The 22,620-nt window shown below is 50.6% G+C and overlaps 1 protein-coding gene across 1 annotated transcript in view; it reads left to right on the top strand.

Annotated features, from left to right (window-relative positions):
• ITIH6 (inter-alpha-trypsin inhibitor heavy chain family member 6) overlaps positions 1 to 21,931 on the top strand; it is a 35,211-nt gene extending 13,280 nt beyond the window's left edge. The window contains exons 2-14 of the mRNA XM_063119442.1: positions 420 to 574; positions 4,746 to 4,856; positions 5,870 to 6,117; positions 7,149 to 7,318; positions 9,966 to 10,082; positions 10,739 to 10,910; positions 12,564 to 14,351; positions 14,859 to 14,885; positions 16,270 to 16,299; positions 17,364 to 17,414; positions 17,507 to 17,620; positions 18,861 to 19,241; positions 20,577 to 21,931. Coding sequence (XP_062975512.1) covers positions 420 to 574; positions 4,746 to 4,856; positions 5,870 to 6,117; positions 7,149 to 7,318; positions 9,966 to 10,082; positions 10,739 to 10,910; positions 12,564 to 14,351; positions 14,859 to 14,885; positions 16,270 to 16,299; positions 17,364 to 17,414; positions 17,507 to 17,620; positions 18,861 to 19,241; positions 20,577 to 20,812 — 3,600 coding nt within the window. The 3' untranslated portion in view covers positions 20,813 to 21,931. The remainder of the gene's footprint in view (positions 1 to 419; positions 575 to 4,745; positions 4,857 to 5,869; positions 6,118 to 7,148; positions 7,319 to 9,965; positions 10,083 to 10,738; positions 10,911 to 12,563; positions 14,352 to 14,858; positions 14,886 to 16,269; positions 16,300 to 17,363; positions 17,415 to 17,506; positions 17,621 to 18,860; positions 19,242 to 20,576) is intronic.
• Positions 21,932 to 22,620: the final 689 nt, after the last annotated feature.

The following is a 22,620-nucleotide window of genomic DNA, read 5'->3' as shown; positions in this document are numbered from 1 at the left end:
GAGGTCAGGCAGGCGCCAAATTTGTATTCCTTTCAGTGCCGCCTGAAAACATCATTATTCCAGGAAGCTTTTCCTTAATGATCAGCTACGGTTCACTTTTCCTTTTGCTTCTTTTAAAAAATCTATTTTGAAGTGTTTTATTCTGTTTTTATTTTATTTTATCTTGTACACTGCTCTGAAATTTTGAATGGGGAGCAGTATATAAATATTGTAAACAAATAAATAATAAATATTCTGTGAGGCTGGGGACCCCATACAAGCCAGGTGGGGGACAGAGGGCCTTGTCCCACCTGGAGTGTTCTCACTGCTGGTTTTGGTCAGACTCCCATGTACCTTACAAACAAGCCAGAGAACACTTCCAAGAAGTGTTCAAGGATGGCCACAATTCTTTTGATGATCCTTCTGGTTTCTCTCCTTAGCTCATCATTTCTAGCTTCTTGGTGCGCTCAGCTGTTGTGTCCCGCTACGCCTCCACCCAAGTGTGGGCTTCCATGACCAACCCGCACACCGAGGCAAAAGAAGCCGTCTTTGACTTGGACCTGCCCAGTTCAGCCTTCATCTCCAACTTTACCATGTGAGTCTGAGCTGGAGAAAGACGGTTCCTACACCCCTGAAACTTAGTCCACAACCAACCCATAATTCTGTCAGCGCTAGAACACAGGCTTTGCATACAGGTTCTATTCCTGGCACCTCCAAAAGAGTCAGGTAGCAGCGGACGGTGGGAAAGAGCCTCTGCTTGAGTGCCTGGGGAATGGCTGCTGGCCAGAGCAGGCAAAGGGGTGGGCAGACTCCAGGTTTAAGGATGTATTTTGTGGTTTACTAGAACTTCAGGTTTCACCAAGCAGAGCCAGGTGCAAAATGGCGGCTCAAAGAGGCTTCTGTACACTTAGAATGAAAGGCCAGAATGTCTCTGAGCCTATGCTCACCCCAAGAACTTGTTTTCAGTCACCAGAACTGAGCTCGCAGTTCATTCACACAGACTCATGCATGCATGGTTCCCCACACCCAGCTTTCTTCATTAGAGCAGCCTAATTTGGCAGGGGAGGGGGGAGCCTTTTCTTTCTTGCCATCTTGTGGTCATCCCCGGAGAAGGCAATACTGGACTAGATAGAAAAATAACCAGATCTGGTAAAAGGCTGCTTCTTATGCCTTGGCCCTATGGGATATTTATGTTCCAATCTCTGCATCACAATTTGTAAGCAAAGATTCTGCTCCCATGGCTTATACGAGGTTAATTGTTGTAAACCGCCCAGAGAGCTTTGGCTATTGGGCCGCATAGAGATGAAATGAAATAAATAAATGCCCTTCCTTCTACCCTAGTGAAACCTGTGTGAATTCCAAAAGAAAATTTCCACAATCTAGATCACTAAATGCCTTTATTAGACCAATTCAAAGATAACAAAATACTGTGCAAGATTTTGAGTTCTCCAGAACTCTTCATCAGGCAAGATGGTGACCAAAGCAAAAAGGGCAAGAAGGAGGGGAGGGGAAGAAAATAATGGCCAATGTTCAAGCCATAGAGTTTGCATTTGGTTACAGTCTTATGATGGAAAGGAGGAGACAGCTGCTGCACATTCAGATTAGGCTCTACCAGGTACAGAGATGGTTTCTGGTTGCCTCTGGGAGCCTCCCAAGGGTTGCTGGGAAGAAGAAATAAACAATGGTGTATGCCCCATTTTGGAAGATTTAGGGCACACTCAGCTTCAGGCTGAAATCCCACAGCCTTACCAGAGCTTTTTGCTTCTGGTTTCTTCGTGGAACTACCATGGGCTTCTTTACATGATGGACATGTGATTTGAATTGAAAACTTTATTTCTCAGCAATGTTCCATTTAGTTTCATAATACAGTGTCAATAATACATGCTGTCAATACACACTGTTGGTATCTCGCATTACCGTTTGTATCAACTTATCTCCCGTCTTTTCAAAAGCGGGATAAAACTCAAAAAGCGTGGGACACGCTCTGGAGGTAGTCCTGTAAAGGATCCACAAACTTCCAAGAGTGACCAATCAAGATTGTGCAATAAAAGCCTCGTGTAGAAATGCTGCTAATCTTTATGGCCAAATTTCAATACACATTCTCACCATTTCGGGGGGCATCTTGCTAGCCACTTTTTCACGATATATGGTGTTGCGGAGTCTGATCCTTTGCTCTAGAGCAGAGGTGGGGAACTGTGGCCCTTCAGATTTGGGTGGCCTGCGGAGTCCTCATCAGGCAGCATAGCCAATGGTGAGGGAGTTGCAGCATAACAACGTTGGGAGGGCCACCCCTGCCTAAATGGACAGATGACTTTCAAACTTCAACAGCAACCCATGGATCTTAGCAGTGTTACATGAAGCAGAGGGCTGGAGGACCATCCTGCCCCCCCCCCCAATTATGCATTGCACGGTACTGCTTGCAGAAATCAGCATAGGCAGCTTGAAATACAACTCAGCTGCAAGCCTGCAGGGTGCTGAGCACAGCTTGGTAAGGTCAGGCTTTGGGCAGGAGTCATCCAGCGGTGTCAGTCTGGAGCAAATTCCAGATCGAAGAGCTCAGCTCTACAGAACATGGGAGAGCTCTCAGGGCAAGGCAAATGTCGATCCGATAAATCTCAGAAGTTCAGCTGAGCCCTTCTATTCCCAAGCGGCACCGATGAGCCCCAAGCAAAGTTGCAGAGAATTTGAAAGGACTGCGCTTTCTCCAAGAGAGACCTGCCCTCCCCCACCTGTGCCCAGGAGAGCAAAACGTTTGTGTGGCAAAAGGGCTGCCTGATTCAGATGCCTCACTTGAGCTGCTAATCCAAGGTCTGGGATCTGGCAATTCATCACAGTCGTCACCCGCCCCCCTCAGGTTCTAGGACCTGACCCAACAGCTCCCCCAAATGTTCCCCCCTTTGCTGCAGTCGAGGCCTTTAAAAATCTTAATGTAGAGGGGAGGAGCAGAGAAACGGTCTGATGTCCAATCAGAGATATGGCAGAGAAGCTTGTAGGCAGGATGGAGACCTCCTGTGGGTCATGATAGATCCACAGACTGGAGGTTCCCCATCACTACTTTTGGTCCTACAGAATCAGTTTTTTATTGCTTTTAGAGGATTCCTCGAAAACTGGAACACAACAACACAGCCTAATAAAGTCAGCGTGACTTACTTCCAGCAGTTTGACAGTGGCACAGCAAAAATGGGTGTTCGAATTGTGACTTCAGTCCCTGCGGAGATGGGGGGCACACTTGCTGAATCTTATTCGGATCTGTTGCACCTTTGTTCCACAACATGCCGATTTGGTTGTGTGAATTCAGTTGCCCCTGTGTTGGGAAGCACGGACTGGTTTTCAGCTTCCTTATAGCCGCTCCTCCTGTTATTTTTCTGGTAATGTTTAAACTATGAGGAAGCCCTTAGGAGATTTGGGACTGCAACTCTCATCATACCTGACTGCTGGCAATGCTGGCTGGGGCTTATGGGAGTTCTAGTCCAGAATATCTGGAGGGCACCAGTTGTTTGCCTTGGATCATTCAAGAGGGGCTGATGACATGGTTACTTCCCATGCTGATGTCAATGTGTAATCCTTGGCGACGGAGTAGTATGAGAGGATCAGGCACACCACACATGCATTGCAAGAACAGCCTCAAAGTCTTGAAGGTTCTGTCACCAGCTCAGAGAAGGCCTAGAAGTTAAAAGCAGAGAGAACCAGGATTTCTTTTCCACTCTGTAGAATTGAAGCCTGAAGGATCACGGACAAAGGATGTGAAAGTTAGGTGTTTTGGTATTCCAGGGCTTAATTTCTAGATGCCAGGACTCGTCAGTTGATAAGCATTATTCTTTGATCTGGAAACCCTTTCCTTTAATCCATGGTATATGGGAAACTCTAATGTCTCAGTGGTTAAGGAAATTTATTATATTCTCTCTTTGTTTCTTATAAACTGCCCAATATTCAGAGTTCCCTGGGTGGAATACAGGTACATTAAAAACATAAAACACAAAACAAACAATTATAAAAGCAGCACACAATAAAACCAGCAACAAAGGTGAAAAAGAGTGCAGGCACAAAAATGAAAATAAAAACGAGCAGCAGAATAAAAGTGCTTTCAAAATGCCTGTACTCTGTAGCTGCTCAGGGGCAACTTCATCTGTACTTAGAAAAGTCGAATGCCAGGAGTGGGGAGTCAGGCACACCCCGGCAACGCCACCTTATGTTTCAGACCACTCATGATAGGAGTTCCTGTATCTAATTCTTACAATGCATGCTTTTGTTTACCACAACACTTTACCAAACACTTGGAGGTTGCTTTGCAATTTAAGCTTGAATAGATGCAGGAATAGACCTGTGAAGCTTGCTGTGAATCTCCCCCCCCCCCTCTTAATTTCTTTGGTCTCTCCGTCTTCTGCCCTGAAGCCTGAAAAGGCACCACTGCCATCCTAAACCTTACATTCCAGGGCTGATCCTCCGCACTGAAAACATCATACCGTGGTGAGCCCTGGCACAAATTAATGCCCTTTTCTCCCTTTCTCCCCAGCTCAGAAAGTAGAGAGAGATGTTTAGAGGATAAGACCAAGCACAGGAGAAAAGCAGAGCTACTATTTTTCTCTGCCCTGCCAGAAAAGGGATGCAGACTCATTATGACAGTTCTTATTCTCAGAACTTTATAGTTTTAAAACAGCAATAACGTTTTAAAGATTGTTTCCTTGTGATCCCATCTGTTCTCATGGCCTGACCCCCAGGAATCTTCTGGGACTGGTTGTATTTCTTATTCTTTTCCTGCGTATTAGAACTGTCAACGGGAAGTTCTACGTGGCTGAGGTGAAGGAGAAGCACCAGGCTAAGAAGATGTACGATGAAGCGCGCAGGCAGGGAAAGACAGCAGCTCATGTGGGCACCAAGTAAGTACTGCTGCCCAGAATGCTGCCCGCCCACCCACCTTGTCCTCTGGGGAGATCTACCCTCACCCAGGGGCTTCTGTTAGCACACAGTTCAAATCCCATGGCACTCTGAATCAACAAACCGAGATCAAGCATTTAGAACCATAGGAATAGCAGTGGGACTAGGATTGTGGCATCTATTCTCAGTATTGTCAACGACTCATTAAATCAGGGGTGTTTAACCTCTTTCAGCCCGAGGGCCATATTCAGTTTGGGAGCAGCTCTTGGGAGCTGCATGCCAGTGGTGAGCAGGGCCAAAGGCAAAAAGGCCCAGCACCAACATTTTTATTTATTTATTTTTTATTTAATTTATTGCATTCCTGAAGCTTTCTGGGTGGTTCACAGCAGTCAGATAACAGCCTCTTAGTTTAAAGCCCTTACTGCCGGTAACTAAGCCTTAAGAAAGGCATTTCAACCTTTTAGAATGGGGGGAAAGCCACCAAACTCTCAGGGGAAAGGGGGCACGGCCATCCGAGGAAACTCAGAGGGACGGATCGGGACCCCAGGCTGGCCGGATTTGACTCTGGGTTCTGCCCTGTGCAGTAAATAAACTTCACCTATTTTCTTCTCGGTTTAGAAGAAGGCAAACAAGAAAAACAATATCTTATCTGTGGATACTTCTGGGCTAGCACATGACAGAAGAGTAATTAATTAATTAATTAATTAAACGGATATCATTCTGATGGAAGAAAGGTATAGCGTGGTTCAATTTGTTGCCGTGACCCTGGGTAGGGGGCTACAATATATCTGTACGTGCTCAGGGTACAGGAACACATACTATTCCAAGCTTCCTCTACTGGTGCCATCTAGGTGCATTGGACTGCAACTTCCATCACTCTCAGCCAGTGGGCATGCTGCCTCAGAATGATAGGAGTTGTAGTCCAACACATCCAGAGGGCGCCAGTTGGCAAAGGCTGCCTTACCAGATAGCAAACATCACCGCTGATAACCTGCTATTGGGTGGCCTTTCCCAGGGTCCGAGAAACGGAGAAATTCAGGGTGTCCACCAGCGTGGAGGCAGGGGGCAAGGTGACCTTTGAGCTGACCTATGAGGAGCTGCTGCAGCGGCATTTGGGCAAGTATCAGCACGCCATCAATGTCCGGCCCCAGCAGGTGGTCCAGAACCTGAGCGTGGAGGTGAGCATCTCCGAGCGGACCGGCATCGACTATGTCCACGTGCTGCCCCTCCGCACGAGCCGGCTGCTGACCAACACCCTTCGAGGTACGGAGTCACCCTCTTGGTGCACGGAGGGGGCTGGCGGGTGGGGCTTCCGGAGAAGCGGAGCTCGCCACAGGGAAAGGTCTCTTCTCTTGCTGTTTTGGAGGTCAGCAAGGCTGCAGGGCTTCCATGCTGGCTGGCTCCTTCAACCCCCGGCTGCTCTTCCAAATGGCTGCCCAGGTATAGGCAGGGGGCCAGCGCATTGGGCGACCCACAGGGCTGTCTCTCTAGGGAAAGGGCCGCTTACGCATTGCCAGAAAAAGATGAAACACATCACCCCCCCAAAGAGGAAACTCATTTGCATATGCTAATATATGAATGCAAATTTTAAAGTAATACATATCATTAAAAGAGGAATAAAATACATCTCATGATAGGTAGGGAAGGCTGTGACCTGTGGGCCTGCTCAGTCTGCTGCCCAGGGACTAAGTCTGGATGGGCAACTCCAAGGCCCGGCTTTTCCTTTGGCTGGGTCTTTGACTTTAAAGCAGACTTGGACTGGGCAGCCCATCAAACAGAGGACGCCTTCACATAGATGACTGTCCTCTGACAGCTCTTCAAATAGAGGACTGTCCTCTGTAAAGTAGGCTGTCTGGCCACCCTACCTGTGACACACACGCCCCTCCATTCATGGTTAACCCAAGAAGTTAGTAGCGCACATGGGCATCAGTTGCAAAGTTGTGCTGCGTACACTTTTGCCTCTTGAGATCTTTTATTTAGGCTTCCAATAAAGGCACACAAGAGTTCACATTCTGTTCAGATGGGTCATAATGTACAGGAAAACCAGGACCTGGTGCCGCCCTGTAGAACCCAAGACCTGAGGCTGGTTCATACCTGCATGCAGAGTGCTTGATTTCTCTACTTTTAATGACTCATAGATGTCAATATGTGAGAGGTATTGAGATGGGGAAGTTGCCTTCCTGTAGTGCTCCGTCTGTGAAAGCCACTTTGCGCGCATCACCACGTGCTCTTGGACTCATGCACGTTGTGAGCCAGCCCTCGGCCCCACTGATCAATTTGCCGTTCCGTCGTAGGTGAGGCTGATGCGCCGCCCTCTACCCGGGTGGAGAAAGGGACGCACTGCGCCTGGATTATCTTCACCCCAACACCCCAAGAACAGGCGGCGTTTTCCAGCTCAGGAATCGTGGGCGATTTTGTGGTGCAGTATGACGTGGCCATGCCGGACGTTGCGGGCGATGTGCAGGTTAGGGAAAGGGCTGTACGACCAGAACCAAGAACAGAAGGAACATTGGGGGGATGAGGCCGCCTTAGAAAGGATAAGGCAGGACACCGTTCCGTGCTGGCTTCAGGCTTTGGAGGGCCTTTGGGCAAGACACCACCGATGGGCCGCTTCCTCCTCCCTCAGTGGGTCTGCCTCCTCACCGCCAGCTGCTCCGCCTTGTTTCCTCCTTGCTCCCACTTGCTTGCTTGACTGCCAGAGAGCCAGAGAGCAAGCAGGCAGGGGGCATCTCCTGCTCCTCCTTCTCACACCCACCCTTGTCTGGGCCAGGGCGAGAGGCAGGTGAACAAGCAGGATGCAACGGTGAAGAGGAGGAGCAAGTCCAGGGGGGTCTTAACAGTGGGTCCCTACTGGGTTGTGGGCCCTCAGCAGCTGCCCAACCATGCCCAACTCTGCCTATTCTTCTTGCCACCACAACAGCATGATATGGAAGGGCCTTGGTAGAAGCTTCTGAGGATTAAGAGGTGCCCAGGTTGGATCAAGCCAAAGGGCCAGCTTGTCCATCGTTCCAACATGACTCAGTCAAATAGTTCTGGAGGCTCACGGGTCAGTCGGGCTGTGCCTACTCCCTGGGAAGAAACAAAATGTGTTTCAGGAAAAATAGAATTATGCAATCTCAATAAATTACGCCTGTATGTCTATATAAATTACGCGAGTGTGCACCATTTCTCTTTATTTGTGCATAATATATCCTGCCATGTTACCTGGTGTACTTAATTTGTTTCAGTTTTTGCATGGGAATTGGAGCAAGGAGTTATGCAAAGCAATCTTACGCAGCTCCTCATCTGCTTCTGAGAATTCCACAGACGTGGCCCCGTACAGGTTTCCCACAGCTGTAAGGGATCAAAACTTGCTTGGAAGAATTATTAGGAAGCTGGATTCTGCAGCCTTGCACTGTGTGTGTATTCCTGCAGCATCAGGAATTTTTTGTGAACCGCCCAGAGAGCTTTGGCTATTGGGCGGTATAAAAATGTAATAAATAAATAAAATAAACCAGACATTACTGCCTTACAACAGGGGATGAAGAGGATGACCCTGGTAAGGTTAGAGGGTGGTAAATCAAACAGAAAAGGACAAGGCAGGCAAGGAATTTTAACTGTATGAGCAGCTAGAAATAATAATTGTTATTATTATTATTTATATAGTGCTTTCTAACAAAGTGCTTTGTACATGAGATAAAATAGGTCAGGGGGTAAACAAAAATGGAATAAATACAATCATTCTAATAAAAGTCCTAGCTGAAATTTAAAGAATATAACAATAAAACCTTAAAAACTCATATAAAGTGCGTTGTGGCCACCACAAAAAACGTCAGGGAAAACTTCCTGACTGTTAGAGCAGTACGACAATGGAACGAGTTACCTAGGGAGGTTGTGGGCTCTCCCACACTAGAGGCCTTCAAGAGGCAGCTGGACAACCATCGGTCAGGGATGCTTTAGGGAGGATTCCTGCTTTGAGCAGGGGGTTGGACCCGATAGCCTTACAGGCCCCTTCCAACTCTACTATACTATGACTCTACTTCAGGAACAGGAAAGAGAGCAAGGATGCAGATAAGTAAATGTAGACTATATGAATTAGTGCTATCTCAAGAGGGACCAAAGGGGTTGATTTGCAGGTACGTAGCCAGGGGTGTAATGCTGCCAGGGCTCACAGGGTCAAACTGCTGGAAAGTTTTGGGTTAGCGACAGGTGGGGCTGGAGGCCACGTTCCCGGAAGTGTGGGAATGCGGCCCCCAGCCCCTCGCATCAATCCAAGGCTTTTCTTGGTCGCGCCATTGCACTGGCCAAGAAAAAGTCCCGGATGTGCACCGAGAGGTGACGGGCGGGGCTGGAGGCCAGGCCTTTCCCAGGTTAATTGGGGGCCAGTCCCAGTTGCCCCGGAGATCCCCGTATTTCCGGAGGTCTCTGGGGTTTTCCAGGTCATCTAGTCACCCTATTAGCGAGGGCGATGACGGCATCTGCTACCCCCCTCAGGCCCCCCTGTTCCCTCTGAGCTTAGCCACCCAGCAGCTGTGGGGGTGGGGTGGGGGAGTGGATTTCCCCAGCAGCAATATATCATCATGAGCTATTCCACGCACAGGCACCCACAGCTATGGATCAGTGCTGTATGCTTGGACTCCACTTGGGGGCATGGCTATGGCTATGGGGAATCTCTTAATGAATGCCTGCACTTTATTAATTTTTTATACTGCCCAATAGCTGAAGCTACCACTACCACTACACCACTGTCTATAGGTGGGCAAGAGAGAAAGACAAAACAAACGGATGTGAGAGGAGCTGACTGAGTTACGAATATTGTGGAAATTGATGGTTGGCTTGAGTGAGTTGGATTAATTCATAGTCAATGCAGAGTTTGGGAGGGGGAATTATATGAGAGCTTACACCAGGGATAGGGAATGTATGGCACTCCAGATGTTGGACTGCAACACCCCAGACAGCATAGCCAGTGTTGAGGGATGATGGGAGTTGCAGCCCAACAACCTCTGGAGGGCCCCGCGTTCCCCTTCCTTGCTTTACACTCGTTGCCTAATAAACCGGCCGCGTTGCCGTGGCTCAAGGGCCCGCTGCCTCCTCGCTGTGGCCGTTCTCTACACCTTTCTCTTCTCTCCCAGATCTACAACGGCTACTTTGTCCACTACTTCGCCCCGAGGGGGCTGCCCCCCGTGCAGAAAGACGTGGTGTTTGTTATTGACGTCAGCGGCTCCATGTACGGCACCAAGATGAAACAGGTGAATATGGGTGAGCGGAGGTGGGCAGGGTGCAGAAATTGCAAGCGGGAAGAGGGAGAGTTCTGTGGAGCCAGAATTGGTGTGCATCCACACATGTGCCACGGTTCAGAATGAACAGGAGGGAACCTGAATCTGTCAAGTATATGTAGAACAGTCTTTTGCGCCACTTTGGGTGATTATGTACAGCTAATTGGCAAGAATACCTTTTCGCTTGGAGCTCTCTGCATATGGCAGGGGTGGGCAGCTTATGGCTTTCAAGATGTGGCTGGACTGCCATTCCCACAATCCTTCGCTGTTGGCTACACTGGCTAGGGATGATGGGAATTGCAGTTCAACAACATCAAGAGGGTGCCTCTCTCTGGCATGTGACATGCACTAGTGGTTAGAAAAGCTACTGGTTACAGGGAATTTATAGTCTGCAGTGTTAGAGACTTTGAGCAGACCACCTGAGACACTCAGAACGTATTTAAACAAATGCTTTATGAATGGGAAATTTCCCCAACCCGGTACCCTCCATGCTGGCTGTGGATAATGGGAGTTGTGGTCCAACATATCCGGAGGGCACTAAGTGGGGCAAGGCTGATGTAAGGATTCCTTTAGAGTTTCTGCGTAAGGCCACCCTCCGCCGCCGCTGCCCACCACCTTCTGTTCTACAGACCAAGAAGGCCATGCACGTCATCCTAAGCGACCTCCACCAAGACGACTACTTCAACATTGTGACTTTCTCCGACGCAGTGAACGTGTGGAAGCCCAGCCAATCCATCCATGCTACTTCGCAAAATATTCGGAAGGCCAAGGATTACGTCAGCAAGATGGAAGCTGATGGATGTGAGTGCCGGCCAGGAAGACAGCTGGGCTGGGCCAGGGTGGAGGGACTTGGAGTCATGGCCAAGAATGTCTGTTAGCTTATCAGGAGGAATGCGCCAGCTTTGCTGCCTTGAGCTCCCACTGAAACTAGAGCAAATGGAGGCTGCCAACACTCTGCTCCCAGAACTCAAACCCTCCCCTTCCAGATGAGCCCCAGGAAGCCTTGCTCATAGCCACTTCGGTCTAGCCATGCCTTTAGACCAGGAGTCCTTGTCAGGGTTCCTTCGTATGACATGGACCTCCTGAGCAGCTCCTTAAAGATCTCTGCCTCCTTAAGAGTCCAACCATCCTTCTTTTTACCTTACCCTTCCCTGTAACGTCAGGTTTAGGCTGTAGACATGGGGTGAGTGACACTCCAGATACTTATGGCTTAACACAACAGTTTACTAGTGAATTAAAACAACCAAACTACAATAAAGGTATTTAGTCAATAGTGCTGAGTGATATAAAAAGCATTAAAATAAAATAAAAATTGCAAAAATGCAAATTCCTTCCCCCTCAGCTGCACCTAGACTTCTTCAAGCTGCTTCTTTCTGCTCCTCCCTTATGGTATGGCCTTTCTCTGGTTCTGCTCTTCTCTGGCTGGCTGTCTCCTTTTATACTGTCTTTCCACAAAACAGAAAATACTGTTCCAACTTTGAAGAAGTGAAACTTAACTGGAGAAATGAAACTTAACCAGGGAATGAAACTGGAGAAATGAAACTATTCCTCTCAGGGACACCCCATCCCAACAGAAAACTCCAGGACCTGAGGCCTGAGATTAGACTCTCTAGGCCTCCAACCTTCACAGTCCTGAGGTGGCTGGATCAGGCTCAGGTTAAACAAAGGGGCAATCCAAAAGCAAGTCAGTAAGCAAGCAATTGTCAAAGGCAGTTTTACCAGGCAACAGGGAGAGTTCCAGAAGAGAGGTCTGAAGAGCAGCCAAGGTCAAAGCACAGATAAACAATCATATACAATATGCAGTCCAGAAAGCAGAGCCAAGCAGAAGTCCAAGGTCAGTAGCACAGAGAGTCAATCACAAGGCAAGGTCAGGAAAACAGGACATAAGGCAGTGGGAACTGCAGATTTACATTTCCAGAGCTTCCTGAGCCCCACCAAGGGCTCAGCTGCAGTTCGCTACAGGCCTTGCTCCTGAGGAGTCTCTTCCTCTTGAGGAGTCCTTCTTTGTATTCAAGCACTTCTCCTTAAAGGTGCCCTACTGGCCTGCCTCTTGAGGTAACAACACTCTCAGAGGCTAGGTGTTTGCCCAGCCTCTGCCTCACAGGCCGAACTCCCTTCCTTATGTGGGGATGGAACTCCTTTGAGGGATGAAGCTCCCCCAGGTCTCTTGCCATGGTTGGCTCTTTGGTGAGGCCATCTCTGGGACCTCTAGCTCCTCCTCTGTGGAGGATTCCTCCATAACATCAGGTGTCTACTTGTGGTCCTTCAGCTGTTTTGGCCTACAACTTCCATCATCCGTCACCATTGGCTATGCTGGCTAGGGCTGATGGCAGCTGTAGGCAAAACCTCTGGAGGGCCACAAGTTGCCCAGCCCTGCTTTAGATAACACAATTCTTCCTCAGTAGTCTGGGTGGTTCCTCGTCTTCTGATTTCTATTGTCCTTCTGCTCCTTAGGGACTGACATCAATGCAGCTCTGCTTGCTGCCGCCTCAGTCTTCAACCAGAGTTCTGCAGCAGCAGGGAAGGTCATGAGGGAACCGAGAATCCCACTGATCATCTTCCTGACAGACGGTGAACCCACCTCCGGGGTGACAGCCGGCAGCCGCATTCTGTCCAATGCTCAGCAGGCCTTGAAGGGCACCATCTCACTCTTCGGCCTGGCATTTGGCGATGATGCAGACTATGGGCTGCTGAGACGCCTCTCGCTAGAGAATCGTGGTGTGGCCCGGCGCATATACGAGGACGCTGATGCCACGTTGCAGCTCAAGGGTTTCTATGATGAGATTGCCAGTCCTTTGCTCTATGACGTGGAACTGGCCTACCTGGATGGGGTAGCTGAGGACCTCACGCAGAACCTCTTCCCCAATTATTTCCAGGGCTCAGAGCTTGTTGTGGCTGGCCGTGTGAAGCCAGGGGTGTCGGAGTTGCGGGTACGCACCATGGGACACGGCCAAGAGGGGCCCCTGAGCCTCGAAAATGACATTTCTGCCAATGCCACCGAAGCATCTCCCTTTGGCTGCCCTGGGGAGGCCCACAGGATCAGCCATTTTGTGCAGAGGCTCTGGGCCTACTTCACCATTCAGGACCTGCTGCAGGCGCGATTCCGGGCCAATGACACCACCGCCCGGCACCTGCTGACCGAAAAGGCCACCAACCTGTCCCTCAAGTACAACTTTGTCACCCCCGTCACTTCCTTGATTGTGGTGAGGCCAGAAGAGGACCAAGAGAAGGATCGGCCTATGAAAGCTACCGTCCCTCCCGGTGTGACCAGAGCCCTCAAGACCGCTTCACTTGGGCCCTCTAAAATGGCTAAAACCACTCCTGTACTTGGACGTACCAATGCTCCCACGATCACAAAAGCACTCAAGGGAACGGTGGGGGCTGGAGCTGCTACCCCTTCCCTGGCTCCTGCAACAGCCTCTAGAGTAATGAAAGCAGCCAGAGCCACGTCTCCGCCAGTTGCTGCCATGACCACCTTTGTCATGACTCCAATGGCCTACGCTTCCCCAGCCCCAACCGTCCCTGGCCGCACCAAAGCAGCCAAAGTCACACCAGTCCCAGGAACAGTGGCCACATCTGTGACTCCTGCTGTAATCCACGGGTCTGCTAAGCCGCCCAGAGCCACAGCCTCCCTTAGGGCAACCAGACCACCCATCAAAACCCCCAAGGCAAGTCCCACCAGAGCCGGGAGGCTCAAGGTCACAGGTCAGCCTCACTCCATCATGGAGACCCGAGGGACGGCTGTTACCAAGGTCTTGGCAGGGGTCCCCAGCACCGCGCTCAGCATGTCCGCTGCAGTATACCCCTCTGGCAGCGCCAAGGTGCTGTGGGGGGACTTCAACACTTGGGAGCAGCCTGAGATGACCCCACAACCAGCCATTGAGCATCAGCCGCACACACATGGGCAGACAGGGACGGGGAACACGCCCTGGAGTAAGACGACTCCCAAGGGTGGGGCAGCCACAGAGGGGCACACTGAGAAGCCCCCACAGAACAGCACTGTTCCTTGGGGCACGGCCCCTGGGGGGCCCTCCCTCGGGACACAGGGAGCAGCCTCGAGTAGGATTCCCAGCAGCAGCAGCAGCAGCAGCAGCAGCAGCAGCCCGCCCACCTCTGACATCAGCCTCCTCCTCCTGCCTGGCGAGTCCGAGCTGCGCTCAGCCACCGACCACGACACTGAGTACGTGGAGTCCTTGAACCCGCCGGCTGTGTATAGTTTTGTGACAGCCAGGGGGCAGCCAGGTAGGTGCAAGAAACCAGGGGGAGCTCTGTGGTTGTGTGTGTGCGTGTTCCCCTGCATGGCTGAGGAACCTCTTCTAGGTGGCAAGGCTCCTATCACTGCCATGAGTCTTGATCCATGCTCTCTGCCGCTGGGCTCCCAAGCATGGGGAAAGCAGTGGGTGGACTCAGGGGGTGTGTGTGTCTTGATTTCTCACTCCTCATTGTTCAGCGACAGCCACAACAACATGACGCCCCATCGCCCAAATTATACTGCTGGGCTGAGGGTGGGAAAACCAGGAGTGGGTTTGTGGGTGGCAGGACTGTGAGCGCTGCACTGTTCTGGTGCTCAGCTCAGATTCCTGGGCCCAGAATTCTTTATAAGCCCCTCGGCGCATGACATTTGCACTAGGGTTGGTGGATCTCGGGGGTTCTGGTAAAAACAAAACAAAAAAGAAGATCGCGCAAGCCGGAAGTCTTGCCTCACTTAGGGCCAGCTAACTCTCCAACTCTCGTTTGTCTGCTCCTCAGGAAGCCTGGATTATGAAGACTATCCAGGTAATTCTGCTGTGCCAGGTACTCAGCCTGACCTCTTGGTGGCTGGTGAGGTCATCGTTTTTTCTCTCTTTAAAGGCTTTCCCAGATTTCAAATGTCCAGCAGCAGCAAGGGCGCCGTTAGGCCTGGGCCCTGGTTCCATTTCCCAGGCACCAGATCTATCCACAGAGCCCTGAGTGTCCATTGGTGCCAGTGGTGGGTTTTTCCTTCCTTCCACGCTGGGACTTGTAGGACTTTTCCCTTCTAATAATGCATGGGATTGACCCTGAGTTGCCTTGCAGGGGGGGATGTGTTCACGTGGGCTTTGCAGCTGGGGAGAGAAAGATTAACTCTGCTGCATCACCCCCTGCAAAAAAAGTTCGCCTGCGTGGCAATTAAATGTAGGGAGGATAAAGCACATTTTCCATCGGTTCAGGATGATCTGGGTCAGCGTGCAAATTAATTAAAGCCTTTATTTTATTTGACAAGATTTGGATGAGAAATTAATTGGCTGGCTTTGACTCTTGTGAAATTTAAATGAATCCTAATAATTCTTTTTAAACTTACCTATATCAATTAGCATATGCAGTTTTTCTTCAGATTGGCCTGGGACCTGAATCTTTTACGTGCTTAGCAGTGGAGGCTGGTGACCTCGATGTCAGTGGGGCTCTGGGTTGAACCTTAGCGCCAAAATGGGTTCAGCACCTTGGAGAGGTCCTTTAGAGTCCTGGCAGTTCTGGCTGAAACCCAGAGCAGATTCACTGCCCCACTGATATTAGAGTCGCCAGCCTGCACTGGCGCTTAGCAACACCCCTGAGCCGTGCATTCAGATAGAGGACTATCCACAGCAAAGTAGGGCACATGGCTTTGGTTGACACTGCTGGAGTGCAAATTTCATTTGATAGGATCACACAAAACTTCGGCCTTCCTGACAGGCAGAGCCTGGCTGAAAGTAGTTGGCCGTTCCTGGTTGCTGCAAAGCAAAGGAAAGACGCCCAGAACTATCCCTAGGTGAGCACCCTGCTAGGTGTCCAGGATTCACTTGGGTTTTGAAGGGGCAGGTAACGCTATTAAAAGTGGCCTAAAACAGAACCTTTCTCAGTTCAAACTGCCAAATTCCATTTCAGAGAAGATCTTTTAGAGTGAAGGGGAAATGTGCAAAAGCCAGGAAGCCACCAAATGCTTGGGGGAAGGGGAGGGAAGGATATGGACACCTGGCCAACCTTGGTGGGGTGTGTGTGTGCTCCAGGCAGGCTAGATTTGGCTTGTGGGCCTCAGGTTCTGCCCCTATAGCCTAAAAGGACTCTCTGAAGGACTCAAATGCCTGGGAAAGCCGTCTAGAGGGAGGCCTTTGCTGCTTGTCGATTCTGTCAGCTGGCTCTTCTGAAAACAGACTTTCCTTTGCAGACTTCTTAGAAGAACCGGACAGTGACTCAGGTACATCCCTGCATGTTGGGGGCACAGAGGCAGAGGGGTTGACGACCACTGGGTCCAACCAGATCTTCTGTTGGGCAGAAACGGGGTCTGAAAAGCCAGCCAAATTTGGGCTCAGCCAGGCTTTGTCCATAACCCATCATTCCGCTTGTAATCAAGCAGGTTCCCCCCCCCCAACCTGATATTCTAACTTTATTTTATTGCATTCATATCCCGCCTTTTTTCCTCCAAGGAACCCAAGGCGGCATACATAATGCTCCTCCTCTCCATTTTTATTCACACAACCACCACCCAGCAAGGTAGGCTGGGTGGAGAGTCCGTGCCTGGCCTAAAGTCACCCAATGAGCTTCCATGGCCGAGTGGGGACTAGAACCCGGATCGCCTGACTCCCAGTCCAACACTCTAACCGCACTGGCTCTCTTTGCTCCTCACCTGCCACGCTCTGTCCTCCCACCCCAGTGGGTGGGGCAGGGAAGGTTAGCCTTTGCCACATCAGAAGTTAGCAGCCCTAAAAGGAAATATAGGAATGTGCGCTATCTCTAACCCCATTGCATCAAATGTTCTCCCCGGGGCATTTCTTATTCTTAGCACTTCTGGGGCTCTCCTGGAAGGCCTTTCCATGTCCATAGCAGCCTGTTAAGAGCACCAGGAGAGTTGATTTCAGGGGACTTGCAGCCAAGGGGCTCCTAAGGCGGCCACTTAGGAGACCGTGCAGCTGTTCCATCTTTCCCTCTTGAATAGATTTTTGTCGGTAAGAAAAAAGACAGAAGCAGCAGTGGGGAAATGCAGGAGGTTTATAAGTAGACGATGACGAGATCTGGATCCCCTTTCAAGTTCCCCATGAATAGGGCAAGGCGGTGGCATACTAAAAGCCTCATCTGAAGGCAGTCTGAGTCTGTTTGAGGAGGCTGCTGGGGCCAACGGGTCTGCCCTGGGTCCAGTAACACCTGCACTTGCTGTGTGTAGGGCTGGGGGTGGCGGGTGGAGTGATACTTGACACCCAAAGAAGCCAAACGTTGCCTAATACCCGGCAGACCGAACGCAGCTCATTCTTGATCTCTTTGCAGACTCTTTGGGAGGCTCCTCCGACGCTGGCTTCTTCACCTTCTCCTCTTGGGGTAAGGCCATCCCCTTTCTCAGTCATCCAGATGTCCCATCCGATCACTTTTTAAAATTTTGTCTACGCCTCTCTGCTTTGTTCCCCTTGCAGTGGATGGAGACCCTCACTTCGTCGTAAGGTTGCCGCGTTCGCTGGGGAACATGTGCTTCACCCTGGATGGATGCGCAGGAGATATCCTGAGGTTGGTGAAGGACCCTGACACAGGTAAAGCTCGTAGCACTATTCATAGGCCCAAAGATCAGAAAGATGGGTAGGATCACCAACTTTCGTTTTCAAAATTGTTGGCCTCACATCCAGGTACTTCTGAGTATATGAAGAGCGCCTAGAACTCCCCCCTCCCCCCATAGGATAGCTTTTTTTAAAAAATCTGATACAATGCTCTGGGCATGCACAGAGATTCTTTGTGAAGCAACCAACATCTGTTAAAAAAAAAGGATCTAAGGACACAGTGCCCCTAGGCACGACAAGATGCCTTTCCTCGCTGGCGAGAAGCAACTTTAAATGTAAAAAATAAGGTTGATGAGGCTCACCCCAGTTTTGCACCTTCCTCTTCTAGCAAGCAGACAGGGAGAGAAAACCATTTAGTCAGTTGGCAAACCTGAAGGTGGGGGGAGCCCCTCTGGCTGAGAAAGAACGGGAGGCTCAGAGGGTCGGCGTGGAGCCGCTGTGTCACAGGTCACCTTGGTTCTGTTACCTCTCTCTAGGTCACAGGGGAGCAACTTGTGGCCCTTCAGGTATTGTTGGACTGCAATTCCCAGCAGAAGTAGCCAGCATAGCCAATGACAGGGGATGATGGGAGTTGGAGTCCAAAAACATCTGGAGGGCCACAAGCTGCTCACCCCTACCCAAGACAGCTCAGTGTGATAGAGCACCTGCTTTGCATGCAAAAGGTCACCGGTTCAATCCCCATCTTCTCCAGGTAGGGCGAGGGGGGAAATTCTGCCTGAAAACTTGGGAGAGCTGCTGCCAGTCAGTGTCAACAATATTGGGCTAGATGGACTAATGGTCTGACTCAGTATAAGGCAGCTTCCTACGTTCCTTTAGCAGAAATAAATAGTCTGACCTGATATAAGGTCATGTTCCAATTCCTATGTTCCGATTTGGAATAAACCTTACTCTCAATGGGTGTTTCCCTTCAAAGGTAAACAGAAGGTTTAGAGACTAGGTTTTAGTGAGCCAGTGTGGTGTAGTGGCTAAAATGTTGGACTAGGAGCTGGGAGATCCGGGTTCCAGTCCCCACTCGGCCATGGAAACCCACTGGGTGACTTTGGGCCAGTCACAGACTCTCAGCCCAACCCACCTCACAGGGTTGTTGTTGTGAGGATAAAATGGAGAGGAGGATTATGTACACTGCCTTGGGTTCCTTGGTGGAAAAAAGGCAGGATATAAATGCAAAATTAATTAATTAATTAATAACGGAGCGCTGCTTTCCTTCGCCCTCCAGGCTTGTCAGTCAATGGGCACCTAATGGGGGCCCCTTTCAAGCCAGGCCACGAAGAGCACCCCCGCACCTACTTCGACGCCATCACCGTGGTAGTGGAGCAGCCACACGCCAGCTACGTGGTCAACATAACGCGGGAGGGCGTGACGCTCCACGGGGAGGCTGTGCTGGCGCTGCCCTTCGCCCGGCGAGCTGCAGTCCACAAGCCGCGGCTGACGATTTCTGTGTGGTCCGAGGCCAACGTGACGGTGCGGATCGGGAGTGAGGTGGAGTTCCTGGTCCTGCTGCACCGCTACAGCCACCCCACAGCCCTGCAGCTGGACCACCTGGGCTTCTACGTGGTGAATGGCCAGGGGCTGTCCACTTCAGCACAGGGCTTGTTAGGTGAGCAGTGCCTCTTTCCGCCGTGGCTCCTGCCAAAGGCTGGAGCCCTGAACGCTTCGATGTCACCGCCAGATTCCAGACGACGCGCCCCTTCGGCTCGAGGAGTGCACTTTCCTTGGCACGAGGAAAAATAATAATGAATCAGTCCAGGTCAGGGGAACAGAACGCCTTTTAGCCCAAAGGCAAAAGGGGATGGGGCCAAGACGCCAGCAGCAAAGCCTTAGGAGAGGCAGTTCAACATTTTAAGAATGAGGAAGAACGGCACAAAATCTGAGAAGCCACCACATGATTGGTGGTTGTGGGGAAAGGAGGTGGGGCCAGAGGAAGAGGGTGGGGTCATCGACGGAATCCCAGAAGGCCAAATTGGGACCCTAGGTGGGCTGGATTTGTCCACTGGGCCTGAGGCTCTGCACTCCTCCTATGCACCGGCCATGCGTGGCAAAGGCACAAATCCCTTTGCTTAACAAATAGGTAGGTGTGTGCATGGATGTGTATGAATGAGACAGTGACGAACCAACTGACTTGCCAACCCAGTGTAGATACCAGTGCTTTAAGTGCTGAGGAGGTGTAGCTTAGGGTTGAACTATATGGGAATACCCTCCTCTGCACCTCTCTCTTTTAATGTTAAACTAACCACAGTTACAGGGGGGCATGATCCAGATTGGGACTATGGGGAGGGGTGGGTGGAGTTTGCTCTCTTCTGTGCTGCCTGCCATTTTTCTGATGAAAATCACCCCCTGAATTTCCCCAAATAGCAGCTTTGGACAGGCAGTTTTTCAGCCAGAGAACAGCACAGCCGGAAAGGGCTAAATCCGCCCCCGTGCTGAGGTCTAAAACGGCACTCTCTCCCATGGAAAAATGACAGAGGAAAGAGGGTATTCTGAAGAGCAAAAAGCAACGGGATAAGCAAAGGAGGCGTTCAGTTCCATAAAAAATAAAGTGTTCCACCGAATTTTGGACCAGATGTAGGTCCTTCTTCAAGGAAATCCAGTGTGGCTGATTGACATATGGTCCGAAACGCATTGGAATCCCCCCCCCCCGCATGGAATACCTCCTTTGCTTTCCCCGTTGCGTTTTGCTCTTTGGCATCCTTTTTGTGGTTTCCCATTTTGTGGGCTCCTATTCCTACCTCGTGCAGGCGGAGATCAGCCCCAAACGAAGCTGCAGGAACTGGAGCCTTCCAGACATGGTGGAGTACTAGTCCTGCACGCTGGGTGTGCTGACAGTGGCTTGAGTGGATGCTTCATCAGTCTCGTTTGCCGCGTGCCCCTTTCCTGCTCACACACAGAACAGCACGTGCACCATTGACCACCATGACCATTTGCTCTTCCACAGGCCAGTTCCAGTATGGTGACGTCAGGCTTTCCCCAGACCCAGCGGAGGGGGAGCGAACAGCCTGGATATCAAGGGGCTCGAACAACGTACCAGTCACCGAGGTCACCAAAGTACTGAAGGATTCCACCCGGAGGGCCCATGAGGCTCCGTGCTGGCTGGTGAGGCGCAAGGATGTGGAAGGGCTCTTGGGAGCTCCCTACGGTGCCTACCTAGCCTCCAACCTGCTGGAAATGTGAGCTGGCCGCCTTCCACTCGCTCAGCCTGAAACAGCTGGGCCAGCAAGCAGGAAAAAAGAAAAAGACTCTAGCACTACCCCCATTCCCCTATCCCTCCACCTCAGCCTTGTGCTCTGGGGATGAGGAAGAGGAAGGGAGGCCATCATCTCCCTTCCAGGACTTTTGCAGTAGAGGCTGTTGAGAATGGGTTTGGTTGGTGTAATATAGAAAGGGAGATTGGATCTAACTGCAAAGGGGTCTTCTTCTCATCAAGGGACGGAAGGTCAAAAACATATTGCTCACCCCCCACCCCTCACTTGGGACAGCCAAGTTCCTAACGCCTGGATCCTTCCTGATGGGAGACCAGCCCTTTCCCATCTTGGAACGTGCCACAGCAGAGTCCCCAAAAGTTCACAAAAATAACTTGTAACGATTAAACAATAAGGAATAGGAAAAGAGACGGGGTTCTCCATGGGACTCAAAATTATGCCAAACTGACAGCCCTTGGAGCTCAGGACCATCTACACCCCCCCGCACCCAAATGCATTGCTCTGAAGCAGTGAGGCAACCAAGGGGAATAGCCCCGGGTGGGTTAAGATAGCCTCTGTCCACTGGTGAGAAGAAGCCTTTGAAGTAAGCCCGATGTTCCTTTCTCCATCAGTGGAGGTGGAGTATCCTGAACAGGAAGTTGCATGGCGGATGTGGGTGGGGGTGTCCCTCACTGCCTGGAATTTAATGGAACATGTTGGAGAACTTGCCTGCCAAAGGCACCATCCGAGGTGGCCAAGATCCAATTGGCCATCCTTCTTGATCAAGAGATCAACAGAACCCAACAGATCTCTTTAAGGCCCAAAGCTGCAGAGGCTGCTGTACCCCTGGTAGGGTGAGCTGTCATTCCAGAAACGACAGGCAGCTGCTGCGCTTCATAAGCCAGAGTAGCTCAGTAGTGGCGGGGGGAGTCAAATCGGCCAGCGGACTCGCTAATCCGGCTGATGGCAATCCTTTTCTTTGAAGTGTTTTGGCTTTGGGCAAGGAGGATGGCAGCATTAAGTCTTGAGATCTGATCTGTGAAAAGGAGCATGAACTTTCGGGAGGAACTTTCATGCAAGATGCAGAACTCTTTTTGAGAGCGATCCCAGCTCAGAGGAACAACTGAAACGTAGAACCTGTTCAGGAGGGCCTTCTCCACTGATGAAGAATGGGCACCAGGCTGTAAAATTTAACAGGGAAAGGACAGGGGATGCTCCCCAATTTAAGATGGACCAGACCTTCTCATGTGCAGAACCCTTCCCAGCAGTCTATACAGCATACTAAGCAAATCAGGTTCATTACTGGGTGCCCTAGGCAAAGAGAGAGAGAGAGAGGAAGAGTACAATAGGAATTTGCCATGCCTTCCTTTCTTCATCTTCATCATCATCATTAATAGGTACTACTTCATGCATCTGCACTTTTGCACTAATGGACCAAACCAGAAGCAGGCAAAGGGAGAGCTACAAGGCCTCTTCCCCCAATCGCAGCCCCGTACTTTTGAACGGACCCTAGAAATGTCCTCTGCACAGACCACAGCATTAGTCGAACAGCACAGCTGAGAGCAGATAGGTGAAAGCTGTCCTTCTCTCATCACTGTAGCAGCTTGGGAGCCTCTTATCCACAGCTGAAGGCCTGAGGTCTCTGAGTGGGGGTAGTACATTATATACATTTTTTTTTTAACGTCGTAAAGCCCACGTCGCCATGGGCGCTAGTAGCCATGCTCCTTTCCCGCTCCCCCACCCATGTCCTCTCATGAATAATGCAAGCATCGCTCCTGCACAGTGAATTCCCCCATCTGA

The sequence above is a fragment of the Elgaria multicarinata genome, chromosome 3 (assembly GCF_023053635.1).
Source record: "Elgaria multicarinata webbii isolate HBS135686 ecotype San Diego chromosome 3, rElgMul1.1.pri, whole genome shotgun sequence".
Classification (NCBI taxonomy): domain Eukaryota; kingdom Metazoa; phylum Chordata; class Lepidosauria; order Squamata; family Anguidae; genus Elgaria; species Elgaria multicarinata.
Note: the sequence above shows the minus strand (reverse complement) of the source record. Positions and strands in the feature narration are given on the sequence as shown.